The 26,589-nt window shown below is 41.6% G+C and overlaps 1 protein-coding gene across 7 annotated transcripts in view; it reads right to left on the bottom strand.

Annotated features, from left to right (window-relative positions):
* Positions 1-26,589, bottom strand: part of mctp1a (multiple C2 domains, transmembrane 1a) — a 128,467-nt gene that overhangs the window by 36,218 nt on the left and 65,660 nt on the right. For 5 of the 7 annotated variants that reach the window (XM_005922809.3, XM_005922811.3, XM_042221265.1 and 2 more), the window contains exons 6-15: positions 26,372-26,410; positions 21,911-22,075; positions 21,475-21,605; positions 20,544-20,730; positions 14,736-14,829; positions 10,107-10,209; positions 9,552-9,654; positions 8,851-8,952; positions 8,325-8,399; positions 6,023-6,142 (exon numbers count right to left, since the gene is read on the bottom strand). In XM_005922809.3, the coding sequence (XP_005922871.1) occupies positions 6,023-6,142; positions 8,325-8,399; positions 8,851-8,952; positions 9,552-9,654; positions 10,107-10,209; positions 14,736-14,829; positions 20,544-20,730; positions 21,475-21,605; positions 21,911-22,075; positions 26,372-26,410 (1,119 nt within the window). The remainder of the gene's footprint in view (positions 1-6,022; positions 6,143-8,324; positions 8,400-8,850; positions 8,953-9,551; positions 9,655-10,106; positions 10,210-14,735; positions 14,830-20,543; positions 20,731-21,474; positions 21,606-21,910; positions 22,076-26,371; positions 26,411-26,589) is intronic. The other 2 variants (XM_005922810.3, XM_042221263.1) reach the window with 1 other exon arrangement.

The following is a 26,589-nucleotide window of genomic DNA, read 5'->3' as shown; positions in this document are numbered from 1 at the left end:
TTGCATAATGCTCACAGCAAAATTTCTTCTTCAAATAAAACCTGAATGGCCTTGGTGAAACAGGCAAATCTCCCCAAAGGATCGCAGTCTTTCTCCGTCTCTCTCAGGCTCAACTTACTTTGTTACATACGCAGAGTCTCTCTCTGATACAGCTGTGTAGGAGAACTGGAAAGAACATCTTTAATAATTCATATTTGTATACTAATAAGCAACACAACAATTTCCCTTCACTCATCAGAAAACGCTGTTAGGATCATGAAAAAGCTCGACAGCAGAAACTTGCGTACAGACAAACACAATAACACCATTGCGCACGTTTTCCCTACAAAATATAACTATTCTAAAATTATCCATCTGCTCCAAATTACTGTAATTTAGAAATCTGTATGATCTGCAACGGAGATAAACACTCCGACAATTTCTAACTACAAAAATGTGCAACAGAGGTGCAGAAAGTTGACTTCAATTGAGCAAACAGAGGAGCACATTTCTTTGAAACTATTCTAGTAGAAGCTATTAATAACTGCATACTTATAAACGTCTTCACACGCTCTGTTCTATACTCTACTATAAATACCACTTACAGTAGGAATACAGAACAATGCATTTTAAAAAATCTTTGCTGTGTGGTAGTCTTTTCACTCACATTTTCATCACAGAGCAGAAAATTAACTTGTATTTTACTGTCCGAATGTTTGTTCTTAAACATTGAAATCTTCTTTTTCAAAAAAAATAAATAAATTCCTGCTCTTTTCTCTATTTGTCAGAGGCTATTTAACCTGTCATCTGCCTTTATTCCTCTTCCAGGTGGTTAAGGTGGCTGAGGGTGAAGTTTTGACTGGCAGCTAGAGAAACCGGACACCCCGGCTCAGCAGCGGCCGGCCCTGCACAGTCTATGTGCCCACCGGCCGGGCAGCAATGGGGCCCTACAGTGCCTGGACCTTTCCACCGGGCGATCACAGTCACCCCCCGTCGCTCGCTGCTTTTCGCCTGGAGAATAGGGAGTGGGAAGAAGCCTGCTGTGGATGTCAGTGACCAGAAAATAGCAGAGGAGGGAAAAGAAAAAAAAAAAGGGAAAAAAAGGACGAAAACATGTTGGATCGAAAGGGGGAAAAAGCTAGATGAAGCTCCAGATGTGGTCTACGGGAATAATTTGTAAATGACCCTTTCTGGCCACAGATACATTATGTAGCGGCCGGTGATGGTTCACAGTGAATATCTGAACACTACACACGAGGAATGCTCATCCCGTTCTTGCTTTGTTTATTAATGCTGCATTCATGGTAATGTAATTTTTCTTAAAATATAAGAACACAGTCTTTCTTTGCTTATGTTTTTCTGTATTATTCATATTATGAACGCTCTCTGATTTAGTTTAGCGAGTATGTAAATAAATACATTACATCTATTTGTTATAAAAAGTGACTTGGACCCTGTTTTTACTTCTCCTGTAACAAATATTTTCTGTAATTATCAAACCTTTTGATAATTACATCTTTTTTTTTTCTTATGTGATGGATATTTGATTGTGCCACCAAAACTACTGTCGGCAGTGACAACTTGAAAACAATTCAAAATTAAGAATTTACTTTTAGACGACAAATCCGTTTAGTCAAAACAAAAGTCCGTCTCTTCTTCTAATCATTATTTGTGCTTCAGTGATCTTCAGTGAAATGCGATAAATTTCCAGGAACAAAACTATTCACCTGTCACAAAACAAAGTGAAATCAGGACTTCCACTGTCAAATCTGCTAAACCAGCTTAGATATAGTTAAAGGCTAAATTTGAAATGGGCTAACTTCACGTCTGAGTATGGGCTGATACTGAAATGAGATGCGTAATTAAAAAAGACAATTACAAAACTAACAAAGCAAAAATCACGCCAGTATTATTTGTAACATTTTGGCTAAAATGAAAATAAAACACTAAACAGAACTTAAATTATTTTGACACATCTGTGTAGTTAAGATTTCATTCCAGCTGTAATGTTTAAAGCTTTCTATTAATATTAAAATATTCAAGCACGATAAGCTATATTAAAAATGTTAACAAAAGAGATAGTCAAAATGATTTATTCAAGCACTTAGTGCGGCACATTGAGAGTTGCTTTATTTGTTTCAAAACACAACCCGCGTCCTTGCGGCTCTTTGCCGCAGCACTGTGGGAGGGTAATATTCAGTGCTTTGGCTTACATTAACCACACACCAGGCTAACTTCCCCCTGCTCTGTCTCAGTGGAGTGAAACTGAAGTTTGGATTTCAGAGTTCCCCTTTATCTCTCTTACATCAATTTCCATGCTGGCACTAAGTGTTGCCAGATAGCAACTAGAAGTCCTGTTAAGTTCGAGGGAACAAGAGGGAGGGAGACTGTGTCCTGTTTCTGACCAGACCCACAACAACATTCGGTGGTGCTAGACTGCCCCCTGCTGTTCTCATGCAGAACATTGATCCACAGCACAATTAATGCTGTTCAATCGAAATAAAAAAGGAAGCTCAAAATCACTAAAACTGTTGTGTCAAAGGCAGTCATTTTGCAACATCACAGTTACAACAATACAATAAAGCCTGTGCTATTTGTGATCACAATGCTACAACTTCCCACGGGTACCAATTAGAAATAAGGGTGCTGTATCGCGACTTCGTATCAAAAGGCCTCACATTTTCTGTTGAGTCTCCATCTCTGGTGATTAAACTCTGACTTGGTATTCTCTGTTAGTCGTGCCACTACATTTCAACTATCATTCATTTTGGAAATGAGGAGAACAGTGAAACGTGAAAGCATATCTTTCAAAGCTGTCCCTTGCTGTGGGCAAAGACGAACTCCCTAACTTTAAAACTTTTAAAAGTTAGACAGGTTCTTTGAAGGGGAGTCAAAGGAGCAATTTAAAGAGACCTGGAGTGGTGTGTACTGCTGACTACTATAGTGTCTTCGCACTGTGTATCAAACCACCAGCCAGACATGTGCAAACACACACACATATACACTCCAATAGTTGCTTCTGTACCTGCCTTTGCTTCCCCCCCTTTTTTATTTCAGCAGGGTGAATTTTTATCTAAATGCAAAGCAGGTGATAGGTGCTCCAGTTTCCTCTAGAAGTAGCTCCCTTGTCTGGGCTCTCTTCCTGATAAGAGTCCTACTTTGCCTGACATAAAAGAGCCCGGTATCATTTCCCCTGCCTCCCCAACAACCCCCAGCTCGCTGCCCTCGCCCTTCCCCGAGCTTCACAAAGCTGCCTCTATTTGCTCCCAATTCAGGGCCCAATTGCAGATAAAGTTACAGCAAATTTGTTTGGAGGAAGAGCTGCTGAGGCCTGCGGTCCCTGGGGCAATAACAGCCTTGTCTTGCAGGGGCCGTGGGGAGAGCTGGCAGCAGCAGGAGAACAGAACCCTACACCGCTCAGCCCGACAATGGCCTCAACTCTCCGGGAGGGAAAAGCCGAGGGGAGGGAGAGATAAAGAAGAACAGGGATGCATGGAAGGATAGAACGGAGAGACACTCAGCTTGCAGGTGTGGAGAGAGGAAGCAGACGCTTAACCCTGAGACGGGGAATGGAGACACCACCCACAGACACACACACACACGCACACACAAATACACAGACACCACCCATCATGCAGGACAGGAGGTAACTCCAGTCCCGTCCATTGTGCCAACGCCTCAGGCAAAGCTGCCACGGTGGCTGATTCACTGTCGGGATGGGTGGGTGACAACAGTGTGGGTGTGAGAGAGAAAAGAGTGAAAAGCTGCATGTGACACTATGCAATATCTCTATTTCTCACACATACACACTAGACACACGATACACATGCACACACTAAACACAGCTGGCACTAATGGATGATGTGTACATGCGGCTGGTATTTCAGAATTGGGCAGAAGGAGAGTAAGAGACCATGAAGAAAATTTTGATCGTTTTTGTGGAAGAAGTGTCGAGCAGTGACACAGTCTGACAACTGCAATGATGTACTCTTGCGTTCACAAAATATATACGAGCACGCTTAAATTTGCTCCCCCCCGGGCTCACTTAGCAGTTAAGGAGTGCGCACGTTGGTAAGTTTCTCACCTCTCTAGCTATGGCCATGTTTGGAAAGTTAAGTCTAACATCTGGATTTAAAAAAAAAAAGACAGCCAGACAGAAACACACGTGCACATGTATGCAGACACACATGCCCATAATCACACACAGCAGTACACCTTCATGAATGCACCACCTTGGCCAGATGGCCCCCCATAAAAACCCACTTAAAGAGATGAGTGAAGTGATTAAGAGGCCCCTCAAAGTAAGGGAGAAATGAGACAGGGATGAAGAAATGGAGGGGAGGGAGGGAATACCTGTGTAGAGGAGAGGCCCTAAATACTCTGATGCTTTTAGCTAAGTGCTCACTCCTACGTTAACAGACTCCCAAAAGAGCCGGGGATAGGTGGGTGGACTACAATGACACCTAAATTTCTGAATTTCTCTAAACTATAAAACACTGTGTCCTTGGCCCAGATAGATCGTTCCTCGTCTCCTGAATCCAATCAGAATTTGAATAGTAGGAACTGTTAGAAATGGATATACTACACACTGTGTTAAAAAATAAACTTGGGAGGATCTATACAAGGCACATACATCTGTTTGGATGTGCTGACACAGAGGCTGTGCTGTCCAAGGCTATATTTTCTCCTCTCCCCATGTAGATTGGTATTTCTAAAGTGACCTTGTTTTGGGTGAATTCCTTGACATTTTATTTGTCTGACACATTCATTTATTTATAAAAAGATAAGACCCAAGGACTCCCGCCTAGCTCAGTCTTACATGAGAGAAAATACATGCACAAGCCAGCTCTTGCACACAAATGTGCTCACTCACACAAAGAGGAAAATGTTAACTGATCAATACCGTGTCTCTTCTGACCCGTGTCTTGTGATGACACTGTGACCCGCTGTGCAAACACACACACACACGCGCGCGCGCACGTAAACCCTCTGGAGAGATTAAACTGATGTCATCCAGCCAAATGCTTCTAATGTCTAATGTCTGCTGCTGAAGATGCTCTGTGATCCAATGGTAAAGGGCTGGGGCAAGTTGGGTCCACCTGTCCTGTAGCTACTTAAGTCAGGACACTAAACCAGACAGGATTAAATGTCTGCTCTGTCATATTTGGGGTAGAAACCACCATGCAGCCGCTCGCTGCCCTGCAGGAGAATGTCGTTTTACTGATAGCTCTGCTGTCCAATTACACTTCACCTTTTAATACCAGACACAGATGACAGGGGGGGAGAGAGAGAGGATGAAGACGAGGCCAGTGGGCGACGAGAGAAGGAGCCTGCAATTTCTACTGTCTGCAAGAACAGCTTGTCACCCTTCAGTAGATTGTAGCTGCATTTTCTCAGTATTTGGACATCTGATGGGTCTAATAAAATAGTGTTTAAGCTGCAACACCAACCCTCCACTTACTCCTAGTAAGTGAGACTCAAGGCCAATAGTGCCAAATAAAGTATACGACATGTGTGTGTATGTGTGCAATTAATACAAGAACAGAAAAAAAACTTAATCCAGTGTATCACAGCGTGACATCTAAGAGTGAGAGTAACAGTCTGCCTGGGATGCGCTTGACTGTGCTTGAGACATCAATAGTCTCTTGCGTTAGACTGTTAAATTATGAGTGAAGGATGCTTGCTTTGTTAACAGACACGGTCCTGCATTCTCGGTGAGCGGTGTGTGCACGTCTCTATCGCACACACAAAGTGCAACCAGTTAAATATATGGTTACATTTAGAATGATCAATAGGCACAGGTTATGTGATTTTTCCAGTGCCAAAAGAAAGGAGCAATTACATTTAGGTACAAATTTCTCCCTACATTACATCTGAAACAACACAGCACGATCCATCAATCAAGCAACTGCACGTAAGAAATAAACATATATTACACACACACACACGCGCACACACACAAATCTACCTGTCATGTTGTAAATGTGCAGCTTTATGTGTGGTATGCCACATTTACTGTGTATTTGATGGGACATGCACATACCACAAAGGCACAGATGCTCCTCTGCGGAGAGTCCCATTCGAAGCAGCTGTTTATGTAGCAGCCCGCGTTGATCAGGACCATGATGCAGCGTCTAACTCGGGTGAAGTTGCGCAAAAGCAACTGGGCGAAAAACAAAAAGGGAAACAACAAAAAGTAAAACGTTTATGCAAGCGAGGGTTTAAAGGTCAAAAATGTGCTAAACCGAGGAACGGATCATGGGGTTGTAAACATGCTGTGCGTGATTTATTGCTTCACTGTGAAAATGGTATATCCGGTATGTAAACAACCAGATGGGGGAACGAGGCTCGGTGTGACAGGTAGATGTGTTGGAAATAAAACGGGAGCAAAACGATCCATCTAAGCACAGCTGTCAGAGTCCCGCTGATAAGACACTTGAGGTGACCTACTGTTATAGGGGGTCACTTTTCTCTCTCGTTCACATTTAGTTAAGGTGAGAAATTACCACCATTTAGCAAAAAACACCAAAGTTTTTTCAAGTTATGTTAATCAGCACCATAGCTGATTAACAACATACTCTTATTAAGTCTTAATAAGCGATCTTCTAGCCCTAAAGTGTCTCATTGTACTGTCTTTGTAAAAATTAAATGAAGCCGTCATAATACAGCTCGACAGTTGCATCTTTGACCTCACTTTGGATTCACTATTACATCACAGTACTTAAAAGCACCCTGAGGATGCCGATGTGATGTCTCTACTTAAACAGCGATATACGTTTTGGCATGGATCGGCCACCACTGCTAACTCACAGTGTTTGTTTAACTCTCTTATCCTAGTGATAAAGTTTAGCACAATAATAAAATAGAAAGAAAATCCAAAGCAGTCCCTGGATTCTCCTCCCTGGGCGTTTCTCCAGGCATTTGGCCAGAGATGAGCTAGAACTGGCTAACTGCGGTCTCCCCCTGGGTTGCCAGCCATTCAGGGAATAGCATAACAGCAAGAACGCCAACCACCCAATCAGGTCACCAACAGGGGAAAGTGCTCCCACAGGAAAAAAACTGTCGCTTCAGTTTGCACTTAAAAATATTCCAGGGCATTCTTTTACTCCTTGGGAAATTGTGTGTGTTTTAATGTGTGTGTAAAGTGCCTATATAATATGTGTCTGCAGCACTAGAATAAGGATTTTCATGTGTTCAGTGGCTTCAATTTATTGATGCTAGCTGATTTGAACTCGTTTCCACTCTGTGTCAATATTTGTTGCCAAACTACGGTTATGATTACTTTATGTCCACATCAGAGGATCACATTCAGAGTTCAAATCATCCATTTGCACATTCTTCAGCATGTTTACTTCATGTACATGTTATACTTTTCTTTGCTATAACACCAGACAGAGATTATTCATTTTTTATTATGTCAATCCCAGTCTGTAGTTATTTTTTTCGATCACTTATGAAAGTGGATAAGTTATTGGTTATGTTAAAAACCATAATTAGAATTAAATCTTGTCTTTGATGTCAGGCAGTGTGTGTGTGTGTGTGTGTGTATTTTATGTTATTTTTAGTTCGTGTCTACTCATTGAGCAGCAAGCAACAGCAGGGGAGCTGCTATCACACAAAAGAGTCCTCATGGGGCAATCCCTCCAAAGCAGCGAGTGACATCATCATTGCGAGACGCTGACATGGGTCATCTCTGTGTGTCAGGGGTGAAATGGAGATAAAAAAGCTCAGAGTGGGCCAAGATGGGAATCATCAGAAAAAGCAAAGGCAGAAACAGTGAGGAAAAGAAGGGAATAGATGGAGGGCTGACAAAAGGGTGGTGTGGGAGCTGGTGTCTGTGTTGTGCTATGTTAGGCAGGGCTGTGCTCGGCTGTGCGTGGTGCAACACTGACTGCTGAGCCCAAACGGTCACTCATATGACACGTCTGATGCGGGCCAGCCCCTACTATTCATCTCTTTGTGGTGCCGCCACACTGAGCAGCGTGACAATGAAGTGCAAAGCAGCAGTGGCAAAGAGGGCCAACTATAAGGATGGCCAATCTACTTATGCACCCCAGAGCTGACAGCTTGACATTTCTATTCACCACTCAGAGTGGATGCGAGGGGGTAGAGATGAGAGAAGAGGGAGAGGAGGAAAGGGAGGAGAAAAAAAGAGAAACAAAATGCTGTTTTTCCTTCAATCATCCTGTTGTATCTTGCCCACACAGTTGTTGTGCTTTACAAGATGCCACTCACCAGGGCTGTTGGTTTTGCTTCAGACAGTTAAGCAGAATAGGGGGTGCGGCGGTGGACACAGATAAAAATAAGGCGGATTGGTAGAAGACACAGTTTGGCTCATGATGTACCTGCTTGGACACTCGAGGCTCCTCCTCGATATACTTTTGCTCAATAGGAATCAGCGTCCTGAGACCAGCCTTCACCTGGAATAAACACAAGCGGCGGCGTGAACCGCAAATGGTGAGAGAGAGATTAGTATATCTTGATTGTTTCAGATCTTTTTTTAAACAGACTGTGTACTGGCACAACATGGCAGCACAAGCATAGAGCGTGCCCCATGTCAGAGGCTAGACAGAGTGCGAGAGAAAGCTGCAAGATGGCCGCTAAAGGGACACACACAGCGATGGTGAATGGGCGAACAAAAGCTGCTGAGAGGGAGTCTTCGATAATTAAAGCCAAAACGAGGATGAGGGACAAGGGACGAGGGATGAGACGGGAAGCGAGGGAAGGGGGGTGGCAAAGAGAATAAAGACAACAGCAGCGTAGAAGAGGGGGATGATGCTGGGGAGAACAAGAGAGGATAATAGGGGGTGGGGGGCAAAATAGAAAAAGAAAATCGGGGAGGAGGCTCAAAAAAGCAAAAGAAAGACTTACAGCATTAAAAATCACGTCTATTTCGAGGAAGATGACCCCTTTTGTTGGCCCTGTCAGCTCCTTGCTTTTCAAGGCGTAGGCTTTGCGTTCTCCATTTTGGATCTGTGGGAGAGGGACATGACAGGCGTCTGTCTGGCAATACCCGGCTGAATCGGCTCCCCGGGCCACCTTTGAACCCCAGCTGCTGGCGCTGACAGGGAACCCAAAACAACTGTGGCAACTCTGACAAGTACCTGTTCATTACCCACTGCAGCTCAGCTCTGTCAAACAGAAATTAACTATCCTGGGGAATCGTACTGTACAGCAGAGCACGGGTATATTATACACACAGTTCCTTCACAGGCTTTATTTTTATGAATATAAGACAGATGCTTATGTCTATATATACATTTATTTTTCAAATGACACTGTTCAGCGTCTCCATCAGTGTCATTTTCATATCGTCTCTCATCCCCTAACTTCCATTCTTCACATCTATCAATCTCTTCTTTCGTCTCAGCCTCTCTTCCATTTCGTCTCAGCCTCTCTTCCATTTTTTCTCGCTCCTGTCATCTCTTTCTCTTTCGTGAAATAATAACAGTGTCATAAGTAAAAGCTGCAAAAAATAACCTCTGCTCTTTATATCTCATTTTCATTTTTAGTTTTTGTTTCCCAAGGGAGGCGGAAAAATAAAGAAACACAGAAACAAGCCTTTGACTCACATTTAGTAAAGGAATAGCCACTTTTCCCAGGAAGTCTGCACTTCTGTCTCTGTCCTCATCGTAAACGGTGACCTCAAGTACTGAGTGGATGTCCTTCACATTACTGGACAATACACAAAGACAAACACCAGTGGTACACATACTGAAGGAGCATCACAAATAGGCTTTTGAAAATACTAAATACAGAGAAAACAGGCTAAAAACTGTATAATAAAACACAAGATATTGCAAATGCTTCACATTTCCTCATTACTTGTCAAAAAAAATATAAACAGACTTAAATAAAATAATAACTATAAATAGATTTCCTGGTAAAATTCATGAAAATATAAATCTAAACATAGAAGTGAGACGATCAGATCTTTTCACTGCTCAAAATGGTCCAGGACATATTTTTAAAGTAGCAAATGAGCTGATGAAAGTCACAAGAAAAACTGAATAATTTCTATATACTTTTTTCTTTTTTAATGAAACAGTTTACTCAAGGATACGTGTCACTTTTTTTGCCTGCATGCATGAACGTGCAGACATACGGGCACTCTTAAAGTCACTCACAAAGTGAAGACCTTGTTCCACTCTGGGTTCAGGTTTTTGTAGACGGTGTGCGTCTGCAGCCGATCGTTACTCAGCTCCACTACACAGAATGGGTCGCTCTTACCTGGCAAGCAAAAAGAAATAAAAATAAAATTTAATAAAACGAGAACAAAAAGAAGGAAAGAACATCTTTCTTAGTGAAAAGATAAAATTAAATTGAGAATCTTAAGTAATTCCAACAGCTTTGTTTATCTCAAATACCTCATACTGTTAAGACATATACTGTAGCATCCTTCCCTTATGTCACATGACAGTTCCAATACCCTGTACTTATCAGAGCTGTAATGAAATGATTCTTTCATTTTTAGCCCCAATATTATACAACAGTATATCAGTGTAAAAGCTGTAAGTCATTTCTATCAGCATCCCGACTCCATGGACAACTAGAAGATAAGCTTCAGGACGACTGCGCCTTGGGCAGTGGCGAGGAAAGGGTGAGAGAGAAAAGCCAGAGAAGACTTTGAAAATGGGTGGTGCGGAGAACACAGAGGTCGAGGTGCTCTGAAGGCCCGAGAATTTGTGAGCTGAACATAAAGGCAGCCAGTCACGGAGCGTGAGAAACGCAGCTCCTCCGAAGACAGCAGTGAGGGGAGCAGCGGCACGATGGCACGAGCACATAATGTCAAAACTATATGATGAATGAACAACAGAGAAAACATTTCTGCATTTTTTACATGGAGAGATGAATAAAAGCACTTTTAAAAAGATTTTTTTAAATGATTAAAAACCGAAATTGATTAAGTTCGAGGACTAGTTTTCAAGTAATATTTTATGGTAATTAAAAGTAAAAACATACATCCAAATTTGGATTTATTATAAGAACTGAATCACGCTGAAAATTAAGGATCACAAATGAAGGAGTGCTGCTAAACTAAAACTTAAACAGACTTATCATTGTTATATGGTTTAGTATAAAGAATATTCATAAATGCTAATTAATTCCAAGAAAACTTTACTACAGTTATGTAACTGCGTAGAGAGAAAGTGAGAGAGACAGAGAAGGAGCTGCTTCCTCCTCCTGAGAATAGCACACTGTGCTATCATAATCAAAACCAGTAATGTCCTATATATTCCCGATTTGTTTACTAACATCTCAGACTTCAAATTCTTTGTACACAGAAAACAGCGAGACCGGCTCCCTATGTTTGCCAGCCCACCTACCTTCAGTGAACTAAAAAAACAACAAAACTCTTAATTTTGACTTTGATCATTATGTTTTATTAAAAACTGTCGGGAGCCGCTGCGAATGTTTTTTTCAAACCTATCACTTGAAAAGGCTGGGTCATTAAGTAAAAAGACGAGAAAAAAAAAATCTCCCTGGCAAATTTCCAGGGAAAGTATTGGGAATACTGAACGCTGAAAAGCAGCATTGTTGCATAATAAAACTCGATAAAAAAGAGATTGAGTTCAAAGCCCCTGAAAAGTGTGTGCCCGCCTGTGTTTGTAGGCCATAGGAAATGAGTGTGTGTATCTGTGTGTGTGTGTGTGTGTGAGCGCCATCGATTAGTGTGATTTTCTCCAAATGTTGTGACAAGGGCAGGACATTTAGTGGGTGTGCAAAGTAAATGTCACTGTGATCAATGCTGAGGCAGAGGCGTTGCCTTTCATATCTGTTTGTGGCGCTCCATTGATGTAGAGTGTTTCAAGTGGATATTGACAGCTACGACTTCTACAGAAAACAAGATACGTTAAAATAGACAAAAGAAAAAAGGCTCGGGCACCTGCTTCTCAGTGCCTCTCTGTTTACACCTCGCCGTCTCTCTTTAAATGCAATTGTTCTTTAAACCACAATTAAATACGGTTGAAATGATTAAACCAGTGAAAAACTTCTTTTTTCGCAGAAAATCTTTCTTAATAATCCCAGAGTGTCCATATCATTCACAATTATAATGTCATTGCCACAGACCAAATCTGATTAAATCTAGACGCAATCACCCAAATTAGGAGATGGAAATTATTTCTGCAGAAGTCCGTCCCTTCCCCCCCATTTTCTCTCTAATATTCTTTTTTTTTTAATGACACGGCAGGCTGTGTTGCTGCAGAGAGCCAGTTGTTACCGATGGTGAACTTTCACCTTACTGGCCACCAGCACCAGAGGCAGCTGTCTTAACCAATTACACGCTCGGGTTTGAGCTCCACTCAGTGATCATCCAGGTAATGTCTGAGTAAAGCTCCCCCACCACCACCACCACTACCACCACCACCGGGGTCCCATCTCTGTGACAGTGGCGAAGGGTTTGCAGCAAGAAGTGGGCTCAAATTAATTTCAGAGTGCTCTAAGATAAGTGGCAAATGGATACAGTATAGAAAATGAGGAAGCATACTGTAATTGCCTCAGAGAAAGCTTGGAGTCAGTGAGGAGTTTAAGGTTGTAGAGGCAACGCACGGCGCTCTCGTGCCCCTGAATTATCACAGTTAATTATAATTCATGCTTTAAAATGTAAACCAGTGCATTACCATGTTAATTTTAACAGGTCACTCGATATGAGCTGCAATATTTACCAACCATTCAAGTTGTTAAATGTAGACTTCACTGGCAGGGTACACATTCTGTGTCTCTGGTGATGCTGCTGCGGTAGGTACGCGCATGCGTGTGTGTGTGTGTGTGTGTGTGTGTGTGTGCGTCTCACTATTGAAATGTTCTAAGAGTATAGCATCCACTCAGAGGGACAAGAGCTGGCAGACAAAAGGGATTGTTGGTTTTAGAGACTATTTTCAGTTATCCTACTTGGGCTAGAGTGGAGCTACTCCACAAAAACACTCCAATTAGAGAGAGAGAGATGGCCAGAGAGAGAGAGAGAGAGCGAAAGAGAGAGGGGAGGAGTAGAAAGAAAAAAAAAAAGAGAGAAGAGGAGATGGGCTGGCTGAATGGGAGAGAGATGGTGAACTCTTTCTCGCTCGCTGACCTCCTCTCTCTCTCTCTCTCTCCTGTCTCTGTCTGTTTGTCTGTCCTTCTGTTTCTCTCTCACCTTGCTCCTGACCCTCTCTTGGTCTGCGTTGTTAAAATGGGGTGTTCATGTGGTGAGGGCTCTTATGTGGCTCTTACAGAGCTATTGTTTCTGCCAGTGACACGCACACAAGCACACACACACACACACACACACACACACACACACACACACAGCATCGGACTCAAAACAGGCACAAGTCATTTAAAAACAACCCCTTTGCCTTGTCTGTTATCAGTATCAGTCCACTGACTGTGGGGTTAGGCTGCTTCTGGAGCAAAATTAAAAGATTTGCTTTTAAGTTCGAGAGCAATACAAATTTAAAGGCATTTTTACATTCAACTGTCTTAATTTTAAGTCTCTCTGGCTATGACAAAAAAAAGTTGTAATGTTGAGTGTAAAAACATTTCTCCAGTGAAACCAAATTTTTTTTATTTAAATTGCTTTTAAACTTTTTTTTACTTTGCTAATCTAATTAATATGTATCCCATGTTATAACGTCCAAACTATTGCAAATGTTAGATACCAGTCCAACCTGAGCACATGCTAAGTAAAATATTACCGCTAGTTCCCAAGGCATGTCATATTTTACTGTGAAGTTAGTCTGTTGCAATAATTTCAAACCTCCGCAAGCTACAGAGATACTTCAAAAAAAAAAAAAAAAACATGTTTTCAATAACCGTATCAAACCGGCAAAGACAAATTGAAAGACAAACGGCTAATAAACAATCCGCAGTTTTCCTCCGTTTATATTCCGAGAGGAATTCATGAAGCTTAGACAAACAAACGATGAACTCCCCAATATGGTCGCAGAGCAAATTTATGCTCCAAGTGAAATACATGAACCAGGGAACCATTTGGCTTGCACTCTGACTGCTCCAGCCGCTCCCTGCAATAACCCAAAATCAACCAGCTCCGCTCTGTGTTTGCTAATGGGACTATGGATGTTTCAAATAGAATAAAACTCCAGACTCTCTTTCTCTCTCTCTCGCCATTACACACACACACACACACACACATTTTCTCCCTTTACTAGATAATACAGAGTGAAAAACTAGGCCTGTCCACTGTAGACCTAATTAAAAGTAAGAATTAATGGAGAATGGAAGATTCAGAGAGAGCAAGCAGAGAGAGCGCGGGAGGAGGGATGAGAGTGATTTGTTGGTTCAAATGTGTACTTTTTCTCTATTATTCAAATGAGCAGCCTGCATCTTTTCTAAAAATGCAGAGACAAATTTAGCGTCCTGCACAAAGTCGACTTTAACTCTCTCTGAGGAGTCTCGTAAAAGATCATCCCTTAAACAAAAATTACGCCCTGACTTTATCTTTGGTGAGATTTATGGCAGATTGCTGGTGGAGGAAACTGCTGTCTAGATGCGAACATTATGCAAAAGTTATTTAGAGCAAAAGATATATATTTGTCTTGATAGTGTCACCAATCAGATGTTCTAGCAGTGCTCACTGTGATAGCAGAAACAGAAATTGCAAAACATCAGCAAAACTTTTTAAGTGTATAAATATATGAGCATGAATCTAAGTTAAAAATAAATCTATATATAGAAACTAATTTATGGAAATGTACAGCAAATGAGGACTACAGAGGGCACAGCACTGTTGTTTGGACTACAGGTCAGTGTCTTACCTGTGACATCTGCTGCCATTAAGCCCTCAGCCCTGATAACCTTAACTTGGACCACGCCGACATCTTTCAGGTTGTGGAATGACCTCCAGAGGCTCTGAAACATCCCAGAAACAGGGGTGAAAGGTCAAAGAGGATGGCAAATTAGCACCGAAGTGAAAGGCATGTCAATAGCCTGACATTTCATAAAGAGAGGAAAGGGTAGATTATGTCCTTTACCAGCCTTTATTTGAAAATGTAGAGCTGGCATTTATCGAGTCGGGTCTAGTGGAGAAATGGCTGGATTTAAATTTAATGAAATAGTTGTGCATGTCTATTTCAAGTGTTTCCTAACTTTTTACCTTTAAATGTTATGATTTTACCGAATTTTTCGGTAAAGTAGAGGAGCCGTGCTGAAATGACAACAGCAAACAAAAATAATAGGAGTCTTTGATTTCAGAAACATCTTATTAAGTAGAATAACATCAAAGTTGTACAGATTTTAGCATTGAAAGGGAAATTTGTGGTAAGAGTTTGTTACAATTGTTACTGCACAACAGTTTTTGCTATCTCAAATGCAAAGACATTTATACTCTGTTTTAAAGAAAACTAGCTTTTTACAGAGCAAGAAGTTATTCTATATGGATAATGTGAAAAGAAACAACAACAACACTGAGATCTAACTGATATTAATGTGCCTCTTTTGTGTTTGCTTCACACAGAGAGATAGGGAAAAATATGATAAAACATAATGTGCTGAGGAAACATAATAGGTGACGAATGACTTGCAGGCAAACAGAGCACATGGAGTCTACAGTGAGAAGGGATGCACTGTATGCACAAAGTTTCAATAACCAGGACGAGGATGACTGTGTAAAAATGAGTCTGTAAATCTCACGAAGACCTGTGGAGATCATCGGCGCGACCACGAGGCGTGACCACTCGCGCACACACGCAACCGCAAAGTTGTGCTTTTGTTCACACCCAGATTCTCAGGTATAAACACATGCATAGAAAACCTACACTCGGGCCAAATTGAGTAGCATGTCGGCATGTCTTAAAAGCAGAGTGGAAATGCACTTCACTTCAATTTATTTCTCTCTCTCTGGCAATAACCCCTTCCATCCCCAAAGGAGTAATTATAATTTAAATTTCAGAGTCAGGGCCAGGCTACAGACTTAATTCATTATTACCAACTCTGTCAGACTCTGCCTGTTTCCAGCGATATCATTGTCCAAACGCTCTCTAAAGGAGATGAGAGGGGAGAGTGTGCGAAAGAAAGAGAGGGGGGAGAAACAGAGTGCGCAAAAGAGAGACATACAGAAAGAGAGCGCGAGAGAGGGGACAACTCTCGATTTTTAAGGCACGATTTCTCTGAAGATACAGCTGCTTGTTGTGATTATTGGTGAGCAGCAAAGAAGGCGGGGGAGAAAGAGGGGAGAAAAGAGTCGGCAAGAGGGCATGTGGGGGGCGGCAGAGGAAGAGGCAAGGGCAAACTAATAGCTGAACAGTTTGTGTGCTAGAGTTCAAACAGCAAACACGCCGCGATCGGAATGATCCAGCTGTTGGGCTGGGGATCGAAGATCAATACATTTTTTGGCAATGATCAAAGTGTGCCTATAGCGAGGAGTATTAAGAAATGGCACGGGGGTCTGGACATTAATCTCTGTAATGTATCCAGTTTTGACTTTGTTATTGGTCAGATTAAAAATTGTGTTAAAGTCAGATTTCAATCAAAAGCAAATGTTGTAAATACGTGTGTGCTTTCCTCTCAATACACAGATATGCAAAAATGGTATGAGACTAAATGACTTCTTTAATGCATTGATGCTGAGACCCCCCCGAAACGTTCCTATGTAATTCAGCCCCTCCTCCCACCATACGGACTCCCTGAGGGGACCTTTAGAGTTCAGCCTCAATCCATGATTGGTAGAAAGAACACACCCGACCTCCACAAGGATTCAAATCCTCATCAGAAAGACAGACAGGAATAGATGGCTTGGATAGACAGGTAGAAGGAAAGACAGAAAAGAGGCCAAGACCGACCCCCCCTACCCCTAGCGCCCCACTTATGGCTCCATCTACACCCTCATCAGCTCGCAGGTGGAATTATGGGGATAAGGAGGAAATGAAAAAGGAGGGTGGAGAAGAAAATTAAAGGACACAGAGTTGGCTTTCATAAGACAAACCCCCGCCCTGTCTTTGACTGACATCCTGTCACTATGATGTCTTCTTCCCGTCTCTGTCGCACTCCGCAGACACATAAACACACAAAGTGAATCAGCGCCGGCATAGACTTATGACTCACTGTCATCTTTTCAGCATGTCACCTTTCATCACCACCGCATAACATTTCACACTCACACGCAAACATATATACATGGTTCTGATTCACTCTGATTTCATGCAAGGCAGCTGTAGGTTTTGGAGTCAAGCACCCCAGTAGCTGTCCACTAACTTCACATCCTCAGGGCTTAATGGTAAACATTTGGCTCTCACATAATCTAAACACTAACGGGTTTAGATGTGAGCCTAACTGAATGACATATTATGCACTTTATTTGTCTGAATTTTGTGTGGCTGATGATGATAAGCATCTGAAAAAGGGGAAGGCTATTGCCTGACTATACTAAAGCATTTATAGAGTTATAGGTCAGTTGGTTAACAGACACAGTAAAAATTATGTGATGTTCATTGATATGGAACAATCAAAGATTCCCTGCATAGGATTTTAATCGGCTGCCATCTCTTATTTAAAACAAATCGAGCCTGCACGCAAACTGAGGCGTGGTTATAGCAAGAGTTTTTCAAACTGGCATCACCTCTAGCAGCTCTAAGTGTGCTTCTGTGACAACCTGCACAAACTGAAGGCTGCTGTAAACTGTCTGCATCCCCAAAACCTCCTTTATTTTAAGAGTCTCTGCCAAAGTTGCTCTTTGCTCATCTCACAACTTAGCGCAGCCCCTTATTTCACTTCCTGTCCAGGTTGTGTCCTTTTGCTTCACCTTAGAGCAGTGCTCCAAAGTGGGTCGAGGGGTGTGCGTGTGTGTGTATGCGTGTGCGTGTGTATGCATGCGTGCAACACAGCACATGGGGGTGTATGGTGAAGTACCACCACTTTAGTGGAGGTCACCATGTCCTCCTCCTCTCATCCACCCATCTTGTGGCCAACTCAAGCCCATTAAGAGCCATTAGTGTGTGTGCTACTTTGCCATCATAATGCATAAATCTCTTTCTCTCATTTTCCCTCTCTGCCTTCATCCCTTTCTACTTCTGGGAAACAGTAATTAGGGATGAAGGAAAGGTTACAGTGAGCAATAGAACGTCTAAGGTAGTTGCCTATGAGTGAGTGCATTGCACCATGTTGCATATCTCCATTGTCAGATGCATTCAAATTAGTTGGCACAGAAAATCTTGTGTATTCATTTACTCGCACACATGCAGAAGCAAGCGCACGCAGGCACACAGTGACCTGGCAAAAACACAGACACAAAAATCTATTACAATTCAGAAGATATTAATGAGCTCAGTGCTATCAAAATGTCCCCGCACTCAGATGTCCGTTATCGTATTTCATCAATGGCCACAGATTGAATTGGGGAAAAAACCAAACAAAAAAAAAAAACCCCAAATTGCAGCCATTTGAGGTGCGCTCGTAGCGTTTGTGTGGAACAAAGTGACAAGGACATTTCCAGTTTGGAACACAATGATTCTCTAAAACGAAGACAGTAATATCTTCTTAAAAACTCTGGATTTACATGTAGGTGTGTTTGCAATCCACTGCTACACCTAACCTTAAAGTTATCTTTTGTGCGCCTTTTCATCACGAGCAGAGTGTCTACGCTGCCGAAGGGTGCGACAAGCGGACGATTTTGAGTTTTCTTATGAAGGTATCTGCTTTTCAAAGCTGCGATTCCCTGCCATTTTATTAGTTACACACAGGTAGACGCTTTTTTTTGCACATGTCCATACATGTGAGCTTGTTTATGGCTAGCAGTAGTGCATGCTTTGTGCAGGCTTGTGCTGGACAGCTGATTTTTCAAGCAGATAATACCAGTCGGTAAAAATGTGCCTACACATACACCTACGCCTGCACACATCCACACATGCACACACTGGGCAGATTAGTAGGCTTTGAGCAGCACTGTTATGTATTACTGGTGGTACTTGGTCTTAGTAGTGCTCTTTGATAAGGTACATCTTTATTAAATTCTCCAACTGAAAGACTGCCAGTCTGAGGAAAAGGAATATGTTAATAGGTAAAGACCATTCAAGTCTCCAAACCGACCTCACCATGCCCCTCCATCTGCAACCCCCCACCACCTTCCTTCACCCTCTATCTCGCCATCCCTTCATCTAACAGGAGCCATAGCGGCAACAGACAAAGAACTGAGGTTGCTGGGAGAGCAGGAGAGAAATGGAGAGAGAGGAGTAGGAGAGAGAAGGAAGCAGGAAAAGAGGTAGGTGAGGGAAGTAAAATGTGTCGCCTTCAACCGAGCAGAAAAACGGGGTCTGCATGAGTTGTGAGAGAGGTGAAATAGCTTTTTCTTTTCATTTTACACGCCTTCCCTTTTCGGCGCAACCCTCACCCTTTACCCCTCGCCCCCTATTACACACATTCAGGCAAACACACATACACGCACCCATTCTCCTAGCCCTCATTTTGTGACTGTCAGGAGAGGCACAGCGTGTTTGTGTCTCAGTCCTCGAGCTCCCCCCTCTGATGTTGTGTGGTTTCTGCAACGCGTAGCAGAGCGGTCGACCTCCCGTGGCTAGCCAATAAGGCACCGCCACGGTTATGTAGGTCGTGGCACCGATGTTCGGCAACTGCAGCTTAGGCACACATTGAAAGAGGCATACACACACCAGCTAGGATGTGCTACTGGGTACCAGTTCAGATGTAGAAATCCAAACAAATTGTCTAATCTCACAAGTACCGACAGCCCGGGTGAAAACACACAGACACGTATGATACACCCACATGTACACAAGCAGGTCTGTTTAAGTCAACATACGTTCCAACAACTCGCCCAGACAATTAAATCCAATAGGTCCCAAAAGTAAATAAATAAATCAGGGTGAAACTCAAATTAACCAATTAGGCAAACAAATATCCTACATATGGTAAAATGAAATTTTACAGTGAAACAAATTTGGCTGCAGCGCTGAGAGATAGCATGACACATAATTCTGTTGATGGACAGAGAAATGTCCCCTGTGTGGAAGCTGTCACTGAATCAAATCCATTTAAGTGTGTGCGTGTGTGTGTGTGCGTGTGTTTTTGCATCAAGATGTAAAGATGACAGGGTGTGAAGGGTTAACTAGACTAAGACAAAAACACAAAACCATTGTGTTGAGTGGAGGGCCTCTGAAGCAGATGGGGCCTTAGGGCTCTCTCTCGCTTGCTCGTTGCCCTTCACTTTCTCCCTCACTGTCTGTCTCCCTCTAGCTTAACGATAACTGGCTTATGAGCTCGGACATTTTCAGTCAAACGACTGAACCCGCTTGCACTGCTTTCTTGACCTCTCAACCCGCGTATCCGTTTCTGTATCTCCTACTCTGTTGCCTTTCACATCATCTAATTATAAATCAAATCTAAGCACACTGGCTTGTGAAAAAAGACATCTTGATGAGAGAAATTACTCTTCACAAAATGTGATTGGCCATTTTGCCACACTGTCAGGTATATGTCTATATACAAATACCTATAAGTATATGGATATAGAGCAGCTCTGATGCAATTTCTTTTCCTAAGCGCTAACATATTGTGTACTTTCCTCACAAAATTATTAACGCAATCACAGCTTAACGTAAGCTCAAATGCTAACTCACATATCTCTGCTTGATCTGGTGCCGCTCGTGCGGGTCATCCAACATGTTGACTGACAGGTCTGAGATGGAAACAGCAGCAGAAGCAGTGAGTGTAACCAGCAGCACCAGAACGCCTTCACCTTCTTCCAGTGGCAGGTCCAATTTGTGTGTGTGCTCTTTACTAAGAAGCGACAGGTCAATGGTACACCTAGAGAAAAGAATAAACAGACACAAAATGAGAAAGTTGTAGACTTTGTGATGAAACTGACAATGAAACATACTGCAGGCCTTATATACTAAAAGAGACAAACAAAGTCATGGTAGGGGTTTGTGTTTACAGAAAGAAATGTGTCTAAATTACCGCAGAGCGCCCGTGAAATAAAAGAAGAATATAGAGAATCTCAGGTTTCTTTTGTTCATTTTTTATCACCTCACTAACTGAAGTTAAGCATCACTTAATAAGTAAACATCTTGTGTAAGATAAAAGCAACAGACAGAAATTCAGCCAAAGCTGACACCATTAATACCTTTTAGAAGACACTTGAGAGCATCTTCTCTTGATTGAATTGATTTCTTAGCATGCCTTTAATATATCTACAGCTAAAACAGAGGCAGGCCAACAGTAATTGCTTTACTTGGGCCAAACAGTTCAAAGCAAAGGTTTGCTCAAGTACATCCACTCCGATGAAAGACAAATGAAAGAAATCATTCTCACTATGAAAGACTGTAGGGCAGTGTATCAATATGCACAGGATTGAGATGCTCTGCAATAATCTATGCTGAGAATTAGGCAAATAAGACAACTGTGTACTAAAACTAACCCTTACTAAAATGCACCTTTTATCAGCCTGAATAAGCAGTAAGCCTTAATCAACCATACAATTAAAAAAACCAAAAAAACAAAAAGCAAACAAAACAAAATATCCAGACGCTCCGGTAAAGACCATCGTACCGTCCCATGAAGTCGTCCTTCTTGCCAGCATCTTTGTCCCAGACTGTAATGTCCACAAAGCCTCCCTGCTCATCGTACAAGTGGAAATCAAACTGTTCTCTCCACTGAGGGTTCAGCGTTTTTGAAATTGTCTGAAAAAAAAAAAAAAATCAAACAAGGACATTCACTCTGCCCATGTGTCCATTTGTTAATGTGAGCTATAATTTGTTAGATAATATATGAGCTGGAACCGCTATCAAAATAAAGAGAGTCAAATAAATAGCATAAAGAAATAACAAGTAAAATAAAGAGCATAAAAAATGTAAATATGCCTGCAGAAAGATAACACACAACTAGAGCTGATTTTAAAGACTGATACTGATATTTGGTGACTCGAAAATTATAAAGTTTTATCAAAATTCTATAATCTTAACATCATCTCATTCGTGTGGCTTACCTTACTCTTGTACTTTTGGTGACCCATCCTGAATTTGACGTAAGGGTCACTGAGACCATTGGCATCCATTGGCTGCAGGCCATGGCCCTCTATGAGACTGATGCTGACTATACCTCGCCATAACTGGGCTTTTCGGTGTACATCCGACAGACGCATACTCTGATACTGCAGCAATCACACACACACACAAACACACACGTACACATTTATACATTTGCATGCACATAGAAACAAACCCACAAAATAGAAGAAATTGCAGCATTCATCAATTTATCAAGGCTTGCATACACTTTGCACTTCATTCACCGGAAAATAACCGATATCAAATGCATTGAGGCGACACATAAAGAGCAGGCACAAGAAACAAGATAATACTTGAACATAAAATGTGGTAATTCAAGGTAATTTGCTATGTATGAGTTCACCTGACATGCCAGGGCCTCGCTATAAATTACAGCACTGCATTATCCACTTACTCTGAACAATTTCTTGGCAATGCTAAAAAGCGTTATTACTGTGAGTATCAACATTTCATCCATATTTGTGCAAAAATGCACAATATGTATCATAACCTCCTTTTATCCTTAAACAGGGTACAGCAGCGTGAATATTCATTTTTATTGTACATATTCTAAACATTATGTTAGAAAAAGGAATAAAAGGGAACAGACTTGTTAGTTTTTACTCCAAAACTTGGGGAACCTTGCAGTTACTTATAGTTTTCCTCTGTACAGTACATTATTATTCCATCTGGCTACTGTAAACTACTGTAATTCAGATTGATTATTCTCCATATTTTAAGTCTTTTTTTACCCTCAACACTTTTCTTAGCACTTACAGGCCTATTTAACCTCTCTTTGAATCGTGTCAGTGTCCTTCACTAAAACAAAGAGCAGGGTTATTTATTTGTCAAACAAATACACTTCCACTTTCTCCCTCTGCCTTGCTCTCGCCTCCTTCCTTGTTAGGAAGAACATATTAGCATAGCTTTTGTTTTGAGGGTGAATTTCATTAAACTCTGAACAAACCCTGCCTCGCAAGCGCAGGCCTTTGATCTAGAGATGGAGCTTCTTAATTTCCATTCTCCAGACATTAAACATTGGGAATAGCTCCCTGCATTAAATCCAACCTCCCATACAGCAACTCCCACATCCTCCATGGCTCCCGTTCACTGCTACCAACACGCTATATGCTAATGATGAGAGGTCGCTGTTATGTCCTACTGTATTAGAGCACAATCCCTTTTCCCTTGCATCCTTCTTTTTTGTTGCCACATATTTGTTGTTATAGAAAACCATGGGCTATTTGGATTAGGAATCCATATCTCACTGCCAGAACACAGCAGGATGGAGCGCATACACAAAGATGTTCACAGGCTGAAAGTCTTTTAATACAGTTTAAGAACTAATACTGTGTTGCACAGGGTTAAACTTTTGCCAGCCCTCTCGAAGCAGAAAACATATAAAAAATATTCCCAAAATCAGCATTTTGCCCTGTGGTAAAGTTAGAGAGACCTGTATTAACATGCCTCTGCCTCCTAATTATTATTTTAAAGTTTGCATCTTCTACAGTGGGTTCAATAGTCATATATGCTTCTTTAAGGAAGAAGCGGTGGTGTAAAAATAACTATGTACTGTATGCAACACAGAGGCAAGCAGTGCTTTTTTGGTGGGGTAGCAAAAGCAAATAGTTAGTGTTTCAGTGAATTCCCGAGTCACAGGCAGGGTGGCACAGTTTGAAGGCTTCAAAGGCTTGGTTTGGGGAGGCACGATACAGCAGGACGCCTGCCCATCTCCAACCAAACATACTTCAAATGTCTCTTGGTGGATATCATAAAGTTTCTATCTCAATAACACTAAAAGTGAAATGTGAGTAAAAAAAAACAAACAAACAAAATAAAAGTGTGAATAAACTCAATTTTGAGCTCAAAATTGTTCCTGTCACTAAAATTGCTGAATTGAAAGAACAGACAAGGTATGTGCATCATGCACAAGCCAGTAAGAAGAAGCGGAACATCAAACAGCATGCTTTCTGTTCAACCTCACGGCCAACAAGAATCACAAAAAATGAAATCAAAAGTTAACAGCCCCTTATGTGCGGCAAGATGGGAACTCATAATGATGTCAAAATGTTTTTTTCACTGGATGCCAAAGGTGTCTAGGAGTGTCCTGTAGTCAGTAAAAAAGTCAAAAGTCAACAATACTTCATATCTCACAGCATATTTGCTGTAGAGGACTTCTTAAAAACCCCAGAATAGAAATCTGCCTTATTTTCCCACATAATAGCTGCAATGCACTGCAAATCAAGGGTGGAAGAAGCACAGAGATCTCACTGATGAATGATTCGAACTGCTTCAAAGTGTAAAAATCAGTGGAATCACAAAAAAGAAAATTCTGAAGCTGCATTATTACTGACTGATTTCACAAAAATGGCACCAAAGTTAGCAAGTTTTTAATAAAAGTTCTAACAATTATTGCTGATCTTTACAACTAGTACAGCAAGTGCTCTTGAAAAAAAAAATGCTACTGACTGTAAGGTATTTCCTCCACCCTTAATATTTATATCACATATAGTTAGGTCCATACATAGTTGGAGAGCTGTTCACAGAAACATATTTCAATTATAGTTATATATTGGACATGGACATAATGTGCAGACTCTAAGCTTTAATCTGAGGGTGTCCACAGTCAGATCGGATGAAGGGTTTAGGAGTTTCAGCTCCTCCTGCCAACCTCTTTTCAAAGTGACTCAAAGGCTATTTCATGGGCAGATGGTGGATAATTCTTTATTATGTCATTATCATTCAAGCAGATAAAAGCCCTAGAGTTGATTTGAGGTGTGCAGCTTGCATTTGGAAGATTTTGCTGTGAACAGACAGCATGAGGTCAAAGGAGCTCTCCATGTAGTTGAAACAAGCCACCCTTAAGCTGAGAAAACAGAAAAAAAACATCTGATAAACTGCTACAATATTAGGAGTAGCAAAATCTACAGTTTGGCACATCCTGAGAAAAAAAAGAAAGCACTGGTCAACTCAGGAACGCAAAAAGACCTGGACATCTATGGAAGACAACAGTGGTGGATGATCGCAGAGTTATTTTCATGGAGAAGAGAAGCCCCTTCACAAAAGCCTACCAAGTGAACAATACTCTCCAGGAGGAAGGCGTATCGATATCCAAGTCTACCATGAAGAGAAGACTCCATGAAAGTAAGTACAGAGGGTTCACTGCAATTTGCAAGCCACTCATAAGACTATGGCTTGTGAGTGGCTTGCAAAAAAACCAAAAAAACCCCCAAAATAACCATCTAAAAAAGAATATATATAACAGTTCTGGAAAAACATTGTCTGGACAGATTAAACCAAGATCAACCTCTACCAGAATGATTGCAAGAAAAAAGTATGAAGAAGGTGTGGAACAGCTCATGATCCAAAGTATACCACATGATCTGTAAAACATGGCTGAGATAATGTGGTGGCTTCGGCGTGCTTGGCTGCCAGTGGCACTGGGACACTAGTGTTTATTGATGATGTGTCACAGGACAGAAGCAGCCAAATGAATTCTGAGGTGTTCATATACGTACTGTCTGCTCAAAACCAGCTAAATGCAGTCAAATTGATTGAGCGGCATTTCATAATACTGAAACACACAACCATAGCAACCCAGAAGTTTATTACAGGCCAAGTCTGTCGTCTGATCTTATCCCAGTTGAGCATTTCACTTGTTAAAGACTAAACTTTGGACAGAAAGGCCCACAAACAACAGCAACTGAAAGCTGCTGCAGCAAAGGACTGGCAGAGCATTAAAAAGGAGGAAACCCAGCATCTGGTAATGTCCACGAGTTCAAGCATTCAGGCTGTCATTGTCAGCAAAGTATTAGAAATGAACATTTTATTTTAAGTTATTTAATTTGTCCAATTACTTTTGAGGCCTTGAACTGATGGAATTGTGTTAAAACGATTTAGTTGCTCACATTTTTAATCAATGTTTTTGTTCAACACGCTGAATTAAAGCTGAAAGTCTGCACTTCAACTGCATCTGAGTTGTTTCGTTCAAAATTCATTGTGGTAATGTACACAATCACAGTCAGAATAAAGTCGTCTCTGTCCAAATATTTACGGACCTGACTGTATGACTTGCCTTCACACGTGCGAAGAATAGTTCACCTTTAAGCTCACTTGCATTCCAAAAATGAGCTGACATAACCTCAGCAGATGCAAAGTATATTGCAGCTTGTGGAAAATAAGCTGGTGACAATGAGAACTGGAGAAATATTAAAGAAAAAAAAAACTGCCAATACCACATTTGTGGAAGGAGGAAACGGAGGAAGGGAGGGGAAGGGCCACGGAGACTCCATCCATGTACCAGAACACCAGTGAAGAAGGACAGGTGAGGTGCAGTGCGGTCGGTAGTGGGGTTACAGTACAGTTAGAGGTTTCATGAGTTACATGCTGTTTTAGTTTACCTTACTAGATCGTTTCCAGTTCCTTCTCAAAAGCATGGTCTGTAAATGAGACAAAGCGGTTACAGAAAACCCCCCAGTATCCCCCTTTAAGGCTGAACGGCCAGAGGTTAAAGGGCATGGAGGTCAGTGATAGGGGTGTGAGGGGGACAGGGAGAGTAGGGCAGCCACAATCATGCAAGTTAAGTGAGTGTACAGTATAAGCACTAAAGCTCTTACCT

This window comes from Haplochromis burtoni, unplaced genomic scaffold (genome assembly GCF_018398535.1).
Source record: "Haplochromis burtoni strain Fernald_Lab_line unplaced genomic scaffold, NCSU_Asbu1 Contig_63, whole genome shotgun sequence".
NCBI lineage: Eukaryota > Metazoa > Chordata > Actinopteri > Cichliformes > Cichlidae > Haplochromis > Haplochromis burtoni.
Note: the sequence above shows the minus strand (reverse complement) of the source record. Positions and strands in the feature narration are given on the sequence as shown.